General features: G+C 41.0%; 1 protein-coding gene across 9 annotated transcripts in view; it reads right to left on the bottom strand.

The window, feature by feature from the left end:
• The window catches only part of GRIA4 (glutamate ionotropic receptor AMPA type subunit 4), a 480,512-nt gene that overhangs the window by 113,373 nt on the left and 346,801 nt on the right, over window positions 1-20,338 (bottom strand). For all 9 annotated transcript variants that reach the window (XM_043579212.1, XM_043579210.1, XM_043579209.1 and 6 more), the window contains one exon: window positions 1,696-1,880. In XM_043579212.1, the coding sequence (XP_043435147.1) occupies window positions 1,696-1,880 (185 nt within the window). The remainder of the gene's footprint in view (window positions 1-1,695; window positions 1,881-20,338) is intronic.

The raw sequence follows: 20,338 nt of genomic DNA, 5'->3' as shown, positions 1-20,338 counted from the left end.
AAAAAATGATCTTTTTGAGATGACAAAAAAAAAAAAAGACGTCTGTTTCCCTTAGCAAGATTTTTTATTTAAGGCTTGCTCACAGAGTTTATCCAAAGCCCCCGGGCATGATTTCCTTCTCAGAAACCAGCTAAGCCCTGAAATGGGGCTTCTCCAGACGTGGTCATTTAAGCACAAGTGCTAAGCGGGGGGTCTTTCTGAGCCTTCCTGGCCCTCTGACAGGAACATGGTAACCCAGGCAGTTCTCAGAACTGACTGCTCTGCGGGATTCATGAGGAGGTATTTACAGAGCTTCAGTCATTCATGGCAAACAACTCAAACTCTCCACGCAGGGGTGGCGGTGGGAGGGAGTGAAGACGGGGTTTGAGCTGAAGTGACTGTCTTACTTAGGCAAGTAAGACCGAAAGCTTTTTCTTGGATTCCATAAATACACATTTAAAAATTCCATACACCTCGAAAAGTTGCAACCTTGATGACTTTTTGGACTCCCACTCAGGAATAAACCTGAGTGACATACAGGTTTGTAATTAATATCTTCCAATACGCTTTAAACGTATTTCTTCAATCAAGTTTCTTTTTTTCTTCTTCTATGAAAAGTTAACGGGAAGTGAATACTCTTTCATTTCCTCTTACAGTATAGACTGGCTTCGCTAGATGTTTCAAAGAACGACCACAGGCTTTTTTACCTTTAACTTGCAGTAATTCTTACACAGTTGATGGGGGAAACTCTGGCCATTGAGTTCAGGGCCCCTCAATATTAAGGAGGAAGCTCTGAAACGTATTTTGGTTTTGATTTTTCTAGTTGGGTACCTGAGTTATTCTTATAAATACACCTCCACATTGGTAAGTTTACTACTACAAATCAAACCCTATTATGATGCAAACTGTATGTGGCAAAATAACCAACAAAACATCACTACAATACTGCTTCAGCCAACCTGACTTGGTGTAGAGAAACAGGAGCGAACATTTCCGAAGCCACTAGATGGCATTCATTCCCTGCAATTTTGGCCAAATAGAGCTACAGCTCATCACGACATGTAGGGTCAGGAGGAAGGCAAAAGTTAACCACTATTTGAGGATATTTTCCTATCATTTAGTACAATAACAAAGCTCACTTTTACCTTTTCCTGTCTACTTCAAATCAAATCAACAAGCATTTATTGAAAAATTTATTAAAGGAGTCTTCATTTGTGAAGAGTTGAAAGCCATCTTCACTGTGCACTTAAACATGTAGAGGAAAATATGTTATACACAGTATGCAGTTTAACTTTTACTTCACTGCTTTACATGTTGTTGGTTCTCATGCAGCTAGTTTTCTAAAGGTTACCAAAAACACACAGTCACAAATACTGAAACTTTCCAAGATGGTAGATGGCATTAGTCTTCAAAATTAATGTTTATGAAAGTAGGAGGCCAAGAGCTCTTGATGACTCACAAAAGGTCCTTTCTATGGCAGGTCTTAAAAATGTGTGAGAAATAGTGCTTCTAACGCACTGAGACCTGAGAACCAAAACGGCCTTTGGTGATAAAGGATTATGATTTAGTTGTGGAGATGAATCATGGAATGAAAAATCCTGAACTCTGCACTTCAGACGAAATGGTGGGGAGGAAATATTGATGGGAACAAGTAAATCAAGAGTCAACTTTTTGTAGAAGGCATAGGGTTATAGTAACATAAAATCCAGGACTTACCTGTTCTAATATGTTTTGAAGTCTCTCTATCTCACAGTCTATGACAAATTTCTTCTCTTGTCGTCTATCAAGTTCTTCTAGAAGTTGCCTATAGCTGACATCATTAAAATTTTCCACACATATAGCGCTGACATGCCAACCATTTTGTCCTGCTTTTTCCATAATAGCTTGAAGTATTGAGTATCCTAGTGGGGAAAAAAAATCCAGACGGGTTACCAAAATCATACTTTAACTCCCCTTCAATAACTTATGTAGGCACTGAATCTACACCAAGATTTTTATGTTGCAAATACACAATGAATGCTTTAGAAATTTAAAATCTGACTGGTTATCTGTGAATCACTTGTTTTTGCTTTCTTTACTTGAGGCAACACCCTTTAAAATATCACTTGGATGAAGGAAGAATACCTTAAGAAGTTCTCAAAATTTCTCTACTGGAGAACATTACATTGCTTTAGACATGTTTTTGATGAGATAAACCAAAAACCAAATTCAGTACTACCGGCAGTCAATACAATTTCATAAATTCATTTTGTTAATTCTACTCACTGGCAAGAATTAATTTTGAACAACTGTTTAGGCTCTTCACTCGAACATGGTAGTAAAAACATTTTTTTTTGGATTCAGCTATGGAAGAGATGATGTAGAAAAAACAATGCAAAAGTATGTATTGAAGACCCATTATTGTGAATAGAGAGGCATGATTATGTCCCCTCCCTGCCTTTTCTGGAAAGAAGGCGTTCTTTAACTCTTTGTCTCTTGGCTGGGGAATGATGTGGATTGAGGTTGGACTGCATGGCTACTAGGTGGGGCAGTAGGCACCCAAACTCACAATCTAGTAGAGGAGAAAAAGACATTCAAAGAAACAAAAGCAATCGAGTTTAAAATGGTGTAATGATAGCTGTGCTCAATGCAGTGTTGGCCCAAAGGGACGGTTTGGTTAAATCTGCCTTGTTGGACGTGGGTACCAAGTGCGGAGAACAAACAACTTGTACTGAGTCGTGAAGATTGAGGACACTCATCCAAGATTGCTGAAATCCGAGGAGTATTCGTTAGCTGGAGACAGCCTTCCAGTGAATGGGGGGGGGGGGTCTGTGCCTTGTTGTCCATCCAGACCTCTCTGCATCAACCAGCACAGAAGGGAAGTAAGAGGTCTTGGTATCTGGATTAAGGAAGATGCGCAAAACTTGGAATACAGCACCTGGAGTGTTTCTTCGGGCCAACACTGTCTTGAAATCTTGCTTTTTTCGGCTCTTGGTTTTTGACTGGCGGAGCCTTTAAACTATGAACAGCCCTTACACACGAACTGGTTAGACTCAGAGCCTGGTACCCAGTTATTTTTTCCCCCTTGTGGCTTAGCATAAAAAAATATGCTAGTCCTTTTTAAGAAGGTCTGGCATTTCTTTGAGTTCATTCTATGACAGATGCCTACGGTCTCTCCCTCCCCTGGTCCCTGGAGTGAGCCTGTAGAACCCGGTGGATTAAAATCAAATACTTGAATACAAAGAACGTGCAACATAAGAGGACATTTATTCAGGTTTATGATTGGTAGGAGTCTCTCAGATTCAAGGGTTTTGATTTTTCGGTATATTTTCTACAAGTCAGAGTTTCAAACGTTACGGATGCTCAGTTAATATCAACAGATGGAACTGATGATGAGATCATATTTGAAATATAAATTACCTGATATCCTGCCAAATGAAATACTGTGGCAGTCAGGACTCATTTTTATCTAAATGAAAAAAAAAATTCCCCAAAGAGGAAGAAAGAGGGCATGTTAATTACTATATAATTATTCTGGTACATCTACTGCTCTATTTAGTTTTTCCTTCTGCAACATATGCCTATCATTATCTTTTCAAATCTCACCTAGATTCCCCTCGGCCTCCACCCCAAGTCCAGTGCTCTTTCCCTTGTTTTCTGTTGGGCACAAATGTCACAGGATGGTCTGAGTGCTCTCTTAATGTACCTGTTCATGCCTCATTTATTCAGTTACTGAGACTTGCTCTCTGCTAGGAAGGGAGGCAATGTTACTTTTATTCACTTTTGATACCCATGAACACGTTCTTTTCAAAAATACCAACAGACATCTTCCTTTTCCTTCTTCTCCCTCTATTTGTTGTCAAACCAAAATAATTTAAAGGCATTCTGCTCGATTTTTTGCATGTCGTGCAAATGAGAACTACTGTTCGCACACACCAAAGCAGTTGTCCTGCTCCGTGGGATCAATTCTTTATGTATCACCTTTAAATTTATTTATCTTTTTAAATTTCTGGCATCATGTGCTTATCAGGATTCATGTCACCAACTAAGCATCCAGGTTGTTATTATCCTTCCTACGGGACTTTCACAGAATGTACAGTGGCAAGCCTTCTGATGAAATTCATAGATGGTCACCGTTGCATAAGAGATATTTCAAGATTCACACTAATGCCAAAACTATAATTCAAATTCAACATTTCGTTATCTGCTTTTTCCGATTTACAAATGACACTAGAATTGACACAGACGAACCCCTAGGACACAATCTTTGTTAAACGGCAAAGAAAGTTGGCTGCCTAAAAAGAATCATTAATCATGATCAGAAGTAAATGGCATCTTTTCAATGCAGTGCAAGGGACATGCAGTTACAGGTTGGAAGCTTGAATTCTTTTATAAGCTGTGTTGGATTTTAATATGCTTTCTTATTTATGTCACTCAGAGGTGTGTGTCTTATTTATTTGCCAGGATAGTTGTAACTTGGAGAAAATACTGCTGTTGAATCTATGATTATGTAACTTAGCTGTTATATAAACTAAAAAATCACAAGTCATGTCATACTAAATCTACATCTGGCTATGATTTGTGTCTCCTACTTATTAGAAAATCTGTAAGGCAATATTGTTGGCCATGAATACTGCAGTGCTGGGTGAATCCCACAAGACAGACGGAGACTGTACTACTGTAAAGGATCTTTTTAGTGTTGCTTCTACATTAATAAGCTGCCTAACATTTTAATTCAATATGATTTACTGAAAACCTACTATATCCAAGATTCTTAAAGGTTTGCCAAGATAAAGACATGATTCCTGTGTCTACAAGGAATTAGCTAGCTAGTCACTTACTAAGTAACTATTATGCAAATTACACAGTATCATATAAATAACCAAAATAATTTTATTAGACTCGTAGCGAAACCATCCCATGGACAAGATCACAGTGCTGTCCTAGAGTAAGTAATTAAAGAACACTATCAAGTGACACACACAGCTATTTTTAAAAATGTTATTATGTCACGTAATGATGTTATCAATTATGCTGACAACTGATCACAGTGATGTAAGCAGTACTGAACTACTGCATCCACACACACATCAACAGTTTTTACATCATCCATGGGGAATGGCGTATTTTCCATGAGCCGTACCATCCAGACATGTGGCTGCTAGCAACACAGGCTGGATTTTGTTTATGTGATGTTCTCTCTTTCAAGAGTTATTTGATTCAACTATCTGTACACAGAGGAGCAGGAGGAGAATCATGAGAAGTTTATGTCATGGTGGACATAATTTCAAAAGAAGGGAGTTATCCATAAGCTGTAAAAAAACAAAAACAAAAAACTTCCCTTGGATAAGGACAGAGAAGAGCTCATAGTGCTCTTTAATTAGAAGGTCATCGGTGCACTCAAAGCTGCATCACTGGAAGGCTGGACGCAGAAGTCACATTTCAGAAGGCTGAGAAATTGAGAAAATGAGACGAAGTGAGACTGTAGACATTATCAAGGAGTGTCGTCAGGGTAGTAACGTAATCAGATGAAGTGTGCCCCATCATGATGAATAGGGGTGTAGAAACATCGAGGTCGTGAGAACCCGTCTGGAAAGGAGAGGGCTGAGTCTATCCCACGGGGGTTGCTGAGCTTAGAAAAGACAAGGGGCACAGCGACTGCTTCTTTGTACACCAATTACAACCCCTCTCATTAACCTCATGAATTGCTAGGCAGGCATCTACTACCAGTCTAGTGATTTCTCTGGTCTGGGCACAACCACGGGCATCCCCAGCTAGTGGATTTGAAGAGAAAGGTTTCTATGCCTGGGAGTATACTTCATGCTGTGGATTAACCTCAGTTTTAGGGAGGAATAAGAGTCTGGAATCCTCGGCATCTGATGCCGCCATGCTGGAAATGGAGAGCAGATGTTGTGACCACAGAGTCCAGACTCTTACCAAAGCAGCTTAGCCTGGAAATCACGTGTTCAAAGGCCACTGTCTGGACTCTAAGGTCTCAGTACATGGATGGAGGAACCAACATGTAGCTTGGTTAAATTTATGGGCAGCTGTGACTATAGCATTTATTTTGTGCCACAGTTCATGAAGGGCAGAGTGAAAATAAACAAAGATCTTCTAACTTAAATAGTTTGAGGCCATACATGCAAACCTGATATAAGATGACGAGTTTTCCTTGTCTACAATCAAGAGTAAAAATGGAAAATCCATCTTTAAAGATGGGCATTCTGGGTCTTAGATTTTCCCTGTGGCCTCTCGTATTTTCCCACAAGAACATTCATGCGTTTCCTGACCCCTATACTCCAGTGTTCATAGTTAATTCAGATGCCATCTTACAGGTGAACTTAGTAATTTAAAAGTTTAAAGTTTCCGTTAGTTGCACCTGAACCTAACCCTCATTAATATGGGAATACAGCAAATATTTTTAACCATTTGCCAGAGGTTCAAAGCACAGAACTCCTCCCTCCAGACATGCCCAAACACTATTTTTTTTCCTTATTTCTCTTGGGCTTTTCTCCAGGCCACTGGAGGATTTGATTTCAGTGCAAAGAATGGTTGAACCTATTAACTTATACATCACTTGTTTACATAGCAACTAGACTGATTTTTGTAGGCAGAAACTCCATGGCACTTCCTTGCAGTGTCCTGTTTTCTTATTCTTTTCTGATATATACCAAAATCATAATCATCCCTCCCTCTCTTTCAGTATCATTTGGGCCACTAATGTCTCTGTTTTACATTCTCCAGCAATGCTGCTCTTCTCAGAAGTTCTAGGCGGTACCATGCATCTCTACCTCAGTGCCTTTGCACATGCTACCATTGCCCTTAAAAAACTGTTTCCTTCTACCTTTGTCTTCTTCCATCTTTCGGAGCTTATTGCAAACATAACTTACCTACCCCTGAATGATCACTTTCTCCTCTGAGCTCTTCAAGCTCTTATAGCTTTCTGTACATTTCTTTCAGAGATTTTTACCACGGTTTCTGGCTACATATTTAATGATGATCTGATGATGCCTCTGCCTTCCACTGTATTGTGAGCTCCGTGAACATAGTGACCACTTCTGGGCTCGGTTCGTAGTTCAGTGGGGGCACAGTTGATGCTCAGCAAATTGTCTGAATGCATGAGTGAACTAGTGGGAATTTTAGAGGCATGAATCAGAATTTTAAAAGGCTCAGAGGTAAGACAAAGTGTGGCAGTTCACATCCAGGAACCTGAAATATGTCCAGTTTATCTTGTGTGTTTGGAAGGACAAGGAGGGTGCTGGAGAACTGGTGAGGACTGCAGGAAGGGCTGGAGAGAACAGCAGGCAAGTGTCATCACAGGGGCTTTCTCCATTGTATCACAGAATTCAGTCTTTATTCCCCAGGGACATCAGGAAGAGAATGACAAATGTGTTGTACAGTGACCATTCAGCTGAGGTGTGAGAAACACTGTGGATGAAAGTAACAGGAAATGGGAAAATCAGTTCATGCCATACTGAAGGGATCCAGGTAAGAGATGACAGGAAAGGAGAGTGGATTTGAGACTATGGGAGAAGGATAACTCAACTTGGTGATCGACAAAACAAACGGGATGAGGAGGAGGTGGGTTTGGGCGTAACAACAATCTGTTCTGTTGGTGGTCATTTTGTCCCGTTTTCTACAGGAACTTAGGTCTCTTTGACGTCCTGAAGAAGCACGTATTTTTTCTACTTGGATTTCAGATGTCAAGTGACTTCTGGTGGTAAGGCCTGGCAGTCACCTCCTTCATCACCCAAACCAGTATGCTAGATTCTGACACAGGTTTGAGAAACCCAGTTTTCTCTCTTGCTTCAGGCATCCAATTTTCTAGAGACCATCTCTCTACATTCTGAACAGTGCCTAAGAATAACCTGGAGGGGCACCTGAGTGGCTCAGTCAGTTAAGCATCTGACTCTTGATTTCGGCTCAGGTCATGATCTCACAGTTCCATGGGTTTGAGCCCCGCATTGGGCTCTGTGCTCACATCAAGGAGGCTGCTTGGGATGATCTCTCTCCCTCTCTCTCTCTCTCTCTGTCCCTTCTTCCTTCTCTCTCTCTCTCTCCCAAAATAAATAAATAAACATTAAAAAAAGTTAAAAAAAGAATAGACTGGAGACCTTTTCAAGTTTGCTTCCAGAATTGTTTGATCTGCTCAGCACTATGAGTATTTATCCATCTTTTTTATGGTGCACAGCAAAGCCTTTTCACGCAAGAAAGGCATTCTTCAAAAGTTTGCATAGTTTTAAACTCCAATAACTGAAGACTAGTTTCCTGATCAGAGTAAATGTCTGGCACGATTTCTGTATGGTTATGATTTTGCTCATAGGCTGAAGTTTTATAAATTTTAAATATCACACTAGGCAAAATTCACAATTATTTTTTTTCACAATATAAAAACTTCACAATTCAAACTTGCACTAAACGCAACCATATAGTTGCATCTAAAATATAGATTTTGAATTGGGGTGCCTGGGTGGCTTAATTGGTGAAGTCTCTGACTCTTGACTTTAGTTTGGGTCATGATCTCATATTCGTGAGTTCGAGACCTGTATCAGACTCTGTGCTGACACCTCGGAGCCTGGAGCCTGTTCCGGATTCTTCTTCCCCACCCCCGCCCCCACTTTCTCTCTCTCTCTCTCAAAATAAATAAAAATAAGCTTACAAAAATAATAAAAAATATAAATTTGTGAATTAACAGCAAGCAAATAACTTTTGTCTCATATTAAGCATTTAAAGTACTTAAGACCTAATTTTGCACGTTAAACTTATTCAATATGCAACACTCTGGGAGAGCAAATTGTTGGAAAGGAGGGACAGGGCCCCTTAGAGACAGGACTGCTCTGTGCAGAGAATGACAGGTAGAGAAGGGGAGGGTCTGCTGGAGAGACAGTGAGGTAGGAAGCTTGAGGAATACTTAACAGATTACTAATAGTTTAGAGACTAGTCTGCTGGAGTAGTAGGTTCATAAACATACAAAGCTTTATTTTCATTTGACAATGTGCTGGGTCCTCAAGAGCAGCCTGGCCCGTGAAAGAGGTAGGACTGTCCCCACCCTGTAGGTGAAGAAACAGAGATAAAGATGGGCTGTGTGATCGACATCAAGTCATAACCCTAACAACCGGCAGGGCTGTGAGGTTCAGCTCAGGCCCTCCGTTCTCAAGCCCAGGGGCTCCTGCACCCCATGGGAGCACACAGGGCAGTTGGAGATGATGCCTCAAGGAGGGCTGGGGCTGTGTTGTGGTCTTCACCAGCTCTGGTGAGCCTCTCACTAACACCCCTAGCGCATCAGCAGACGGTGTCGGTGCTGTCTTCAGGGACACCGAGAATCTGACCGCTTCTCCCAGCAGGTGCAAGCCAGCACTGCCTCTGGTCTGGAACATGCAGGTGTCTCCTGACCTTGTCCTTGCTCTCGTCACCACCCCCCACCCCCCGCCCCTGGGACCACTGGTAGCACAGCTGTGCGCAAGCCAGATCCTGTCACTCCTGCTCACCCCTCCTGCTGGACCTGCACTGCGGGCCACTGAGTCACATCTGTGACCTCAGCCTCTCCTACCTCAGCGTCTCTGACCCCAGTGTCTCCAACCTCAGCCTCTCTGACCCAGCCTCTCCGACCTCAGCATGTCTGACCTCAGCCTCTCTGACCCCAGCCTCTCTGACCTCAGCCTCACCGACTGCACCCACGGGGCTTAGTCCCAGACCTACCAGTCAAACCAAGAGCTGTGCCCTCTTGCTGTCCTCCAGGCGGGTCCATGAGGCTCCCCTTTCACCTCCGTCCAGCCTTTACCCCCTGCCCTCTCTTCAGCAGGCCATCCCAGTCTCATTCTCCAGCAAGACAACTCTCTGGTCCTGAGACTCCACATTTCCCTTCCTCGCCGGACTCTGTCTCTAACATCACCACCTAATATACTAGGTACATTATTCATGCACCGTGTGTATCATCATTGCCCCCACAAAAGTGCAGGCTCACACACGGAGGCACACTGGTTCTGCTTCCTGAGCTAGAAGACTGGTCACTAAAGGGCACTCAATGAATGTGCTTCAATAGTTAAAAACCGCAAGTTAAATTTTACTTAATTTTTTTAAATGTTTATCTATAGCTGAGACAGAGAGAGAAAGAGAGAGAGAGAGAGACAGACAGACAGACAGAGAATGAGAAGGGGATGGGCAAATAGAGAGGGAGACAGAATCTGAAGCAGGTGCCAGGCTCCCAGCTGTCAGCACAGAGCCAGACTCAGGGCTCGAACTCACGAACCATGAGATCATGCCCTGAGCTGAAGTTGGGTGCTCAACTGACTGAGCCATCCAGGTGCCCCAAATTTTACTTCATTTTTAAGAGGGACACACTGGAGGCTTCGGAACACAGGCAGATGACAAAACTGCTTTCATATTAGCTGACATGATGGACTCCAGTAGAGAAGGAAGAAAGGGAGGCCCAAGAGGAGGCTCCAGAAATGAGTCCAGGTCCAATGCAGTGACTCCTCCAGGCTACAGTCATTTGAACAAAGACGGGGGACAATGGAGAAGGTCAGTGGCTTGCTTTTCTCCAAATTCTACACTTGCCACTTCATTCTGTACTCATCCATCGAGTATACCGGGAGATTCTTTATCATAGCAGGTTGGAACCATACAAAACTGCCATTTTTATGCATTTAGATGCTAAAGGAATGTGGCAGGTAAGAGCAAAAACTCCCAAACCAGGGCAGAGAGGAGTCATGAGGAATAGGAGCCAGGAGCCTGGCACACCTCAGCCCTCCTTAGGGTATCCCTGGAAACTGCTCTACAGTTTCTGTTATCAGTCTTTCTAGCAACCATCTTGAGTCATTAACAAAGGCTGAAACAAGCCTCAAAAAAAAAAATAATCAGAATTAAAGGAAATTTGAAATCCGGTTTGGAAAGAACTCTATTCTAAATGCTAAAAACAGAACTACATTTGGTTTATAAAAACAAATCCTCAGCTAACCTTGAAGAGCTTTTTCACTGGCTGAGGATGGTCAGTGCTCTCTACAAAATGCTGGTTTTTAAAAGACCAATTAATTTACTCTACCCTAAGTTGAAGCCTGAGTCCCAGAGAGCTCATTAATTAAACATGAAAGCAATCACTAGCAACACAAAACACATGGAAGTGTTACACATCCTATTAGATGTCAGTTTGTTACTTCACGTGCCGAACTGTGTACTGTAAATAATATTAATTTAGATCCAGCTTTTATATACAAAGCCAAAACCATTCATTTTGGTTGATTTGAAAGTGATATTTTAAAACATTACTTTGTCTTTTCTTTTGAAAAGGAGTAGCAGCACATAATTTTCTTTAGATGATTCTGTTGAAAGGATTTGCATACAATTACCGAGACAATTTCTGTTCCTAGCAGGAACAAACACAGGATGAAGTAAGTATTCACCATATGATTAGCCTAATTTTTATATCCCACGGAGGCTTGCTCAATTCCAAGAAGTAATTGTAAACTCATGTCAGTGACTGAGAGTGAATACATTTGATTACTCACTATTAAATTTCTTTACTGGGGAAATGACACTGAGGTGATCATATAAATAAAGAGTGATTTCTTGAACAGCGTGCCAAGAAACAAATGATGGATTCAGTGGTAGACTCAGTTACCTTCAGCTGCAACAACTGTGTTTTTCATTTCAACTATATGGTTCTGAGGCAGCGTATGTGAATTCCTTAATCATCCAGTTTTGACTTCTATGCAGTGAAAATGATTAATGTAGGATTTTATTACATATGGAATCTGCTCCATAGCTGTTAACAAAAATCGCCTTCACTCCCCATGGTAGAACGGAGGGAGAATGCTCTTGTCTATTTGAGGGATGTGCTTTGTGAATTCATGGCAGGCGAGGGAATTCTTCCCCACAACTCTGGGAGACTCAGAACGTATAACTCAACATCCCATTCCCGCTGGAAAATGAAAAGAAAAACTTAACTCTTATTCTTCAATTCTGTATTTGGTTACTAGCCACGGACTCAACTCGGTTTCGTCAGAAACCCGGGAGATGCTCTCAGACTTGTCACTTTTTTTCACCGTCATCTCTAGTCAATGCTGATATTTCTTCGTAAATATTGTATTTAAGATCTTCCATGAAAAGGTCCCTACTTATGCTTTCCGTTTTCACTCAGTGAATATTTCCTGAGGGTCTACTGTATGCAGGCCATTGCTCCAGAGTCTGCATATACAGGAATAACAAAGAGTGTAGAATGTGCAGACCTTCGAGAACCTTACACTCCTGGGCTAAGGCAGACAATAAACAAATACACAAATACATTTATAATGACAAGAGGTGGCAGGTGTTATGAAGAAAAATGAAGCAAGGATGGGACAGAAATGACTGGTGGCGATGGTGGCACTTATTTTTCCACACCGGTCTCTCACAATCTCTCTGAGCTACACATCCCTCAAGTCACACTGAAGATCAGCAGTTCACTGAGTAATCAGTTTCTTTCTCACTTGCTTCATGTATTCCAGTGGCTACCCTTTGTTCTAAGAAAGTCTATGTTCTTCATCCTAACTTGTACCTTCTGATTTCAGTTTAAGCCTCGGCCTTAGTCTTAGGTCATTTTAGAAGACTTCTCTCACTGGGACTACTAAAACAAAAGCTTCTGCACAGCAAAGGAAATAATCAACAAAATGAAAAAGCCAGCCTACGGAATTGGAGAGGTTATTTGTAAATGACATCTCTGATAAAGGGTTAGTTTCCAAAATATATAAAGAACTTAGACAACTCAAATAATACCCCAAAACAATCCAATTTAAAAACGGGCAGAAGATATGAACAGACATTTCTCCAAAGGAGACATCCAGATGGCCAACAGACACATGAAAAGATGCTCATCATCACTAATTATCAGGGAAAAACAAATCAAAACCATGAGGAGATACCACCTCACACCTGTCAGAATGGCTAATATCAACAACATAAGAAACAAGTGTTGGCAAGGATGTGGAGAAAGGGAACCCTCTTTGACTGTTGGTGGGAATGCAAATGGGTACAGCCACTGTGGAAAAGAGTACAGAGGTTCCTCAAAAACTTAAAAATAGAATGATCCAGCAATTGTGCCACTGGGTATTTAGCCCCAAAATAGAAAAACACTCATGCAAAGGGATACATGCATCCTGTTTATCACAGCATTATCTGTAAGAGCCAAATTAAGGAAGCAGCCCAAGTGTCCATCAACTGGTGAATTCACTAAGATGAAGTGGTGTATGTATATGTGTGTGTGTGTATATGAATATATACACCTATATTCATATATACATATATATGAATATATATACACATATGAATATATACACATATATGAATATATACACCTATATGAATATATATGAATATATAAAGTATATATGAATATATAAAACATATATGAATATATGCATATATAGGAATATTACTGAGTCATTAAAATAATGATATCTTGCCATTTGCAAGGATATGGATAGAGCTAGGCAGAAAGTACTAAGTGAAGTAAGTCAGGGAAAGACAAACACCATACCATTTCACCCATATGTGGAATTTATGAAACAAAACAATCAAGCAAAGGGAAAAGGATGAGAGACAAACCAAGAAACAGACTCTAAATACAGAGAACACACTGATGCTCACCAGAAGGGAGGTGGGTGGGCGGATGGGGGAAATAGGTGATGGGTTACTAAGGAGGGTACTTGTGATGAGCACTGGGTGTTGTATGGCAGTGTCTGAATACCTGAAATCTAATATAACACAGTATGTTAACTAACTGGAGTTAAAATAAAAGGAAAAAAAAGAAGACTTCTCTGTCTTTTCATATTGAGTATTTTTGTCTTTTTTGAGTATATTTTCTTTTTTCTTTATTCTTCCCCAACTGTCTGTACAGAAATTACAGCTCATATCTCATTGAATTAATTAATTAAATTATTTATCAAGTAAGGACGATACGCTACTTTTGGAAGTACCAAGTACACAGTGAGGCCTAGTTGCTGATCTGAAAGACTTTGAACTTTAAGAACCATTATTGTTAATTTACCTGTCTAGTTCTCTTTAAGTATGATATGAGTTCTTATTCACTTTTGTTTCCCTAGTTTGTATGTTCTTTTCAACACAAAGGAAAGAATCCAAGAAGGAGATCGAACTGAATGGCAAAGGTAAAAATCCTGCCTGTTTTATATCACACCCCTCCCCCATTTGATCAAGTGTAATAATAATGGAATTTGCATTCCATTTGATCAAGTGTAATAATAATAAGGATAATAAAAATACCTGTAAGTTATTGAAGGCCTACCTAATCTGTAGCAGGTACTGTATTAAGCGCTTTATGGGCATAGTGTTAGTTTTATTATCTTCATTTTATATAAAGCAAACTAGATGATGGAGAAGTTGAATTCTTGGTAAGATTACTTAGCAATTATGTTAGAGCACTTCGTGTGATGTTAAAGTCTGCCTTTTATTCTCCTCTGTGATACTGTCTTTAATACAATGAACACTTAATTCCATTCTGTTTGGGATAATTTTATGCCCCTATTAAGGATTCATTTTTGACCCAGAAATATCCCTGACCATGAAGCACTCCTCGTATCAGGGGTGTCTCCAAGGAGCGCTATATATGGCTGCTGCTATTCGTGTTGGGGATGTGCTCACTGTTTCAACTCTAGGTTCCCAGGGAAGTGATATGCCTGTCCCCCCAGCACCCCACCTGACCACTCTCTGGCAGATCTGGCCCAAATGTTACAACTGAAAAGATTACAATAATGAACAAAATTTATTCCTTCACAACAGTTTATGAATGCTGCCCTGTGGTTAAGCTTGGTTAATGATGTCGCCCTGGCCCTGCTCAGGACATACCATCAACTTCTTTCTCTCTGAAGGATGTCAAACACTGAATCATAGAATTAGGCCAACTCTTGACAATTTTTGAATTACTATTGAGATCTATCTGTATGTTTGCCCACATTCTTCCCTTCTAGAAAGAGTCACAAACCCATTTCACAAATTATATTTGAATCACAGTACAGAATAGCTTTTGCTGATGCAGGGGTTAATGTAGGGGAGTTTTCCAGATAGGTATTAAGACAGCAAAACCAGGGGCGCCTGGGTGGCGCAGTCGGTTAAGCGTCCGACTTCAGCTCAGGTCACGATCTCGCGGTCCGTGAGTTCGAGCCCCGCGTCGGGCTCTGGGCTGGTGGCTCAGAGCCTGGAGCCTGCTTCCGATTCTGTGTCTCCCTCTCTCTCTGCCCCTCCCCCGTTCATGCTCTGTCTCTGTCTCAAAAACAAATAAAACATTAAAAAAAATTAAAAAAAAAGACAGCAAAACCAGAAAGCACTTGCATTTTTAATTAAAATAAATTTGCCTGAAAATTATAATGGATATAGAAACACTTGTCTACAATTTTATAATTGTAGCAAAATTGAGTTTTTGCAAAATTTGAGTTTTGTCTACAATTTTATAATTGTAGCAAAATTGAGCAAAACAAGTTTGTACTATCAGGTAGAAAAAATCAGATGGAGCTATTCATTTTTTCATCAAATACTTAGAACATGGCAATAAGTCAGTAAGTAAGTGTCTGCTTTGCTTTCTGACCCAACAATCTCTACTATGTATCACTGACATCTTGACTGAAACTCATGGTGCAAATTTCTTTATTAAGTGCTTTATTTATTCATTCATTCATTCATTCATTCTTGGAAAGAGAGAGTGTGCAAGTGGGGGAGGGACAGAGAAAGAGAGAGAGACACAGAATCCCAATCAGGCTCCGTGCTGTCAGCACAGAGCCCAATGCGAAGCTTGATCTCACTAACCATGAGATCACAACCTGAGCTGAAACCAAGAGCTGCATGATTAACTGACTGAGCCATTCAGGTGCCCCCATTATTTGAAATGTAAAATTTGAGCTATGTTCTGTACTTTCATCTCCAAATGCTCCCTCAAGGCTCAAAATGTTATTAATGTAATTATAACACTTAAACCATTGTTTTTGTTCTAAGAAGTGTTTAGTGCTGGGTGTTTGCGAACATATATTATATGTCATTTCTGAAAATGTCCCTACTTGCAGAGAGATACTTAAGAGTTAAATGAGCATCTACATAGGATATTTGCCCCCAAACTGCTAACTTCTTTAAACATGGATTGCTTTTCATGGTACCCCTTATATGTTTGATAATTCCAGCAATTTCTGTAGATCAACTGTCTTTAAGCACTATTTCAATACAATCAGAAAAAATAATAGGTTTTTTAAAAACCATTTTAAAATTTAAATGAAAACATCACCCCCTGTTTGATGAGACCTTTGAATTCCTGGTGCCTGCTGAGCCGTGCCAGAAGGACGAGCTTGCCTCCTGCTCACGGTGCTGGACCATGACAAGCTGGGCTGATGACTTGGAAGGGGAGGCCTTTCTGCCACTACGCTCAGTGCCGGGCCTGACTGGGATGGAGGAGCCTGGAGAGGTGCCTCAGACCTGTCTGCCCCTCACCTACCCTGCGCTCAACGGGGATCCTATGTCCTGCAGCTGCTGGAGAGCCGGAAGGGTGATCTGGAGGCCCAGGTGTTTGTGAGGCTGTGGAGGCATCAAGCCAAGCAGGCCTCCCAGCATGCCCCAAAGCCAGGGCAGTAGCAGTGGAGGTTGGGGAGGGGGCTGGGTGCCTGCAAGATCTGGGTTCTCCCCACCAGCCTGGCCTAACAGTCCGCAAGGGCCCTGCAAGTCTGGGGAACCCCGGTGTGTGGAGGCCCAGAGTGTGGATCCTCTCTGGTCCTCCCACCAGAGGGGCCCGGGGTGCTGGGGCCAGGGCCCTGTGGTATTTATACTCCCTCCCCCTGCCTCCAGCCCTGGCCTCAGCATTCTCTACCAAATTTCAGCACCAGGGGGAGGGGGCAGCTGTCTGCATCTCTGGCCCTCGCTCTCCTGTTAGGGAAGCGCTGCTCTGGCACAGCTGTCTCCCTGCGTTTCTGGCCTGCCTATTCCAGTCACTGGGGTGGGGGGGCTAGGCTCCCTGGGGCCTGCTCTTTAGCTCTCCTTCCCTGGTTCACTGGGGCTGGGGCTACCACTGCCCTGAGAGGGAGGGTGGCAGCTATAATGAAGGGAGCCTGGCTCCTCTCCTTAAAAAAAAAAAAAAGGAAGGAATTCTATAATTTAAAAGATTTTTATTTTTCCCTGGGACTCACCTCCTTGTATATGTGGGGTGGTCTTGTTTGCAGAAGAGTGTATAAATGGGATTCTGAATTTTGTAACAAGAAGTCAGCTTGGCCATTGGTAGGTCTTTTACATAAAACGTATAAACTCACCCTGTAACTGGAAATGCAGACCTTATGCATTACAACCATCCTAGCAAGTCTAAAACCTTACAGACTATTTGCAGCCCAAAGACTTTAGAGAGAATACAGTCCAAACTCTTGACCTTGAGAAAATGAATACCCCTCCACCCACCAAAAATGACTTACCAAGTTATGTGTTAGGTATGGTAGAGACTCAGAGGCCTCCTGACTCCTAAGCTAGTATACTTTCCTGAATCTCACTACTTCCTGTTAAAAATCCAACTTGACAACTGCTCTTTGAGGAATGTGATCTAAGAAAGGTGATCACCAAGGATGTCATCCTCAGACATAAATTTATTTACTTATTTATTTATTTATTTATTTATTTATTTATTTATATTTATAGACCACAGAATCATATAATTTGCAAAGTAATGAAACATTCTTAATGTCCCTTGTTTAGGAAAGAACCTCATAATAAATTCTTTACTTTTTCATTCTCAAGTTAGTTAACATAGTATAGTCTTGGCTTCAGGAGTAGAACCTAGTGATTCATCTCTTACATATGATACCCAGTGCTCATCCCCAAAAGTGCCCTCCTTAATGCCCATCACCCCTTTAACCCACCTCCATCAACCGTCAGTTTCTTCTCTTTTGGTTTGCCTCCCTCTGTTTTTATAAAGATGTCCATCAACTGATGAATGGATTAAGATACATACATGATGGAATACTACTCAGTGATGAAAAAGAATGAAATCTTTCCACTTGCAACAATGTGGATGGAACTGGAGGGTATTATGCTAAGCGAAATAAGTCAGAGAAAGACAGATATCACAGGATTTCACTCGCCTGTGGAATTTGGGAAACTTAACAGATAAACATAGGGGAAGGGAAGGAAAAAGAAATTCATTTTATAATGCAGAATGAGGAAAGGATCTGCCTCTCATAATCTAAATCCTAATCTAATCTAGATTATTTTGTAAAACAGTATGAATACAAACCTAGCCAATCATATCTGCTGTTTTCCTTTGGATCCAAAAAAAGGTAAGAGTGAAGGCTGAAGTCATGGTACATCTGTCCCTGATGAATATAATTCTAGTGTATAATGACACCACTTTTCACATACTAAATGTAAGACAACTATTATTATGCTACCAGATGTAAGCTGATGATCGTAAGTAGCCCAGAGTAGAGAAATGGGAAGGTGTGTCTGTAAATGCACTGGCCCTGCAGGAAAAAAATTTTAAAGGACTGAAGATGGCTGAGAACTTACTGAACATGGCGGAGCACTGTTTTCACATTTAGCAATCACAAAAGTCTAAAGATAGAAGAACTCGACTCTCAATTGACAAATAAGGGAACGGATAGTCTTGAGGAGAGGAAATGACTTCCTAAGAAGTCAGTTGCGAAACCAGTACCTGAAGATTAGAGGCTATAAAACATCGTCCACACAATGAGGGCCTGGCAGTCTCTCTCTGTCTCGTCTCCCCACCCTCCCTGCCTTTCCTTTGATTCTCTTTCTTCTCCTCCATCCCTCTGGTACCATCTCACCTTGCTACACATATTTACATTTATTACATTTTACTTTACAAAATGGGATTTACTATACACGTAGACACAGCACTCAAAATATTTAACCACTTGTGTGACATTGGTCAATCAAAATGGCCACCAGTGCAGCACTGTCCTACGGGGAAGAGTATCTCATCTACACACATGCTTTTTGTAAACCCATTTTTCTTCAGTAATAGATCATGTGTATCTTTTTTAGGTAAATAAACACAGAACTACAACATGATTATTAATGGTAACAGAGCATGCCACTGGATGGGGTATCATACTTCATTTAACATTTAGGTCGTTTCCGCTCTTTGCTCATTGTATCCAATGCATGGACTTTTCATTTTAAAATGTAATTCAGATCAAATCCACGTTCACTGATAATTTGATGAAGAATAAAAAACAAGCTAAAGTGTAAGAAATCATTTCTGTGTTTAATGGATAACATATCAGTACTAAATTGCAACATAGCTATTAGGCTTTTCTAAACAGAAATAAAGTGGTACTGGAATGTTCTCTTCCCATCCAAAATTCCTTCTATGAACATTTAAAAGTGCATATAAAATGAAACTTATTTCTCCTTTCCTCGGTGTTTTTTTCCTGTTGCCTTTACTTAAGTCTTTAAACTTAAACTTCAGACTAAAAATTTTAAAGGCTCTTAAATTATGTAGTAGCTGCATCTAAATGAAGAATATCTTAAGATGAACCAAATGAACCGTTTGAGAGACAGAAGCTTATAAAATAAACGTGCTTGTTGCCAATTTGTGTTTCCTGTGCCTCAAGAGCTCTGATCTGAGTTTTAATGCACACTTGGAAGTGAGAGCAAATGAAGTGTGAGATAGGATAGCTTCTCCTCCATGACAGGCACTGTCCTGGGTCTCTCTCACCTGCATCAGGCAATCAAACAGTTCTAGACCACTCAAGAAGGTCTCAGGGGGCAAGTCAGCACAGCATTTGTACAGAGACTTTGCTTGTTTCTTTTCTTATGCATTACTGTCTACTCAGCCTACCTGTAACATCAAGACTCAGAAGTTGAGAAGTGTTCTAAAACCTGTAAGCATCCTTCTCATATGAAAATAACTTAAATTTTTTTTAATGTTTATTTATTTTTGAGACAGAGAGAGACAGAGCATGAACGGGGGAGGGGCAGAGAGAGAGGGAGACACAGAATCCAAAGCAGGCTCCAGGCTCTGAGCTGTCAGGAGAGAGCCCGACGTGGGGCTTGAACTCACAGACCGCAAGATCATGACCTGAGCCGAAGTCGGATGCCCAACCGACTGAGCCACCCAGGCGCCCCCCTTAATAACTTTTTAAAGGTTTCCACAGATTTTTAAAAGTGTAGCTATTTAACATCTTCCTATTCATAAGAGCAATTATATATATATATGTGTGTATACACACACACACACACACACACACATAGAGAGAGAGAGAGAGGGAGAGAGAGGGAAAGAGAGAAAGAGAGAGAGAGAGAGAGAGAGAGAGAGAAAGAGAAGGAGAAATTGCACATGCATGTAAGAGATAGGCATAAAATAGAAAAAAATTAAAAACCAATCACGTATCTACCATCCAAAGGTATC

This window comes from Prionailurus bengalensis, chromosome D1 (assembly GCF_016509475.1).
Source record: "Prionailurus bengalensis isolate Pbe53 chromosome D1, Fcat_Pben_1.1_paternal_pri, whole genome shotgun sequence".
In the NCBI taxonomy this organism is placed as follows: domain Eukaryota; kingdom Metazoa; phylum Chordata; class Mammalia; order Carnivora; family Felidae; genus Prionailurus; species Prionailurus bengalensis.
Note: the sequence above shows the minus strand (reverse complement) of the source record. Positions and strands in the feature narration are given on the sequence as shown.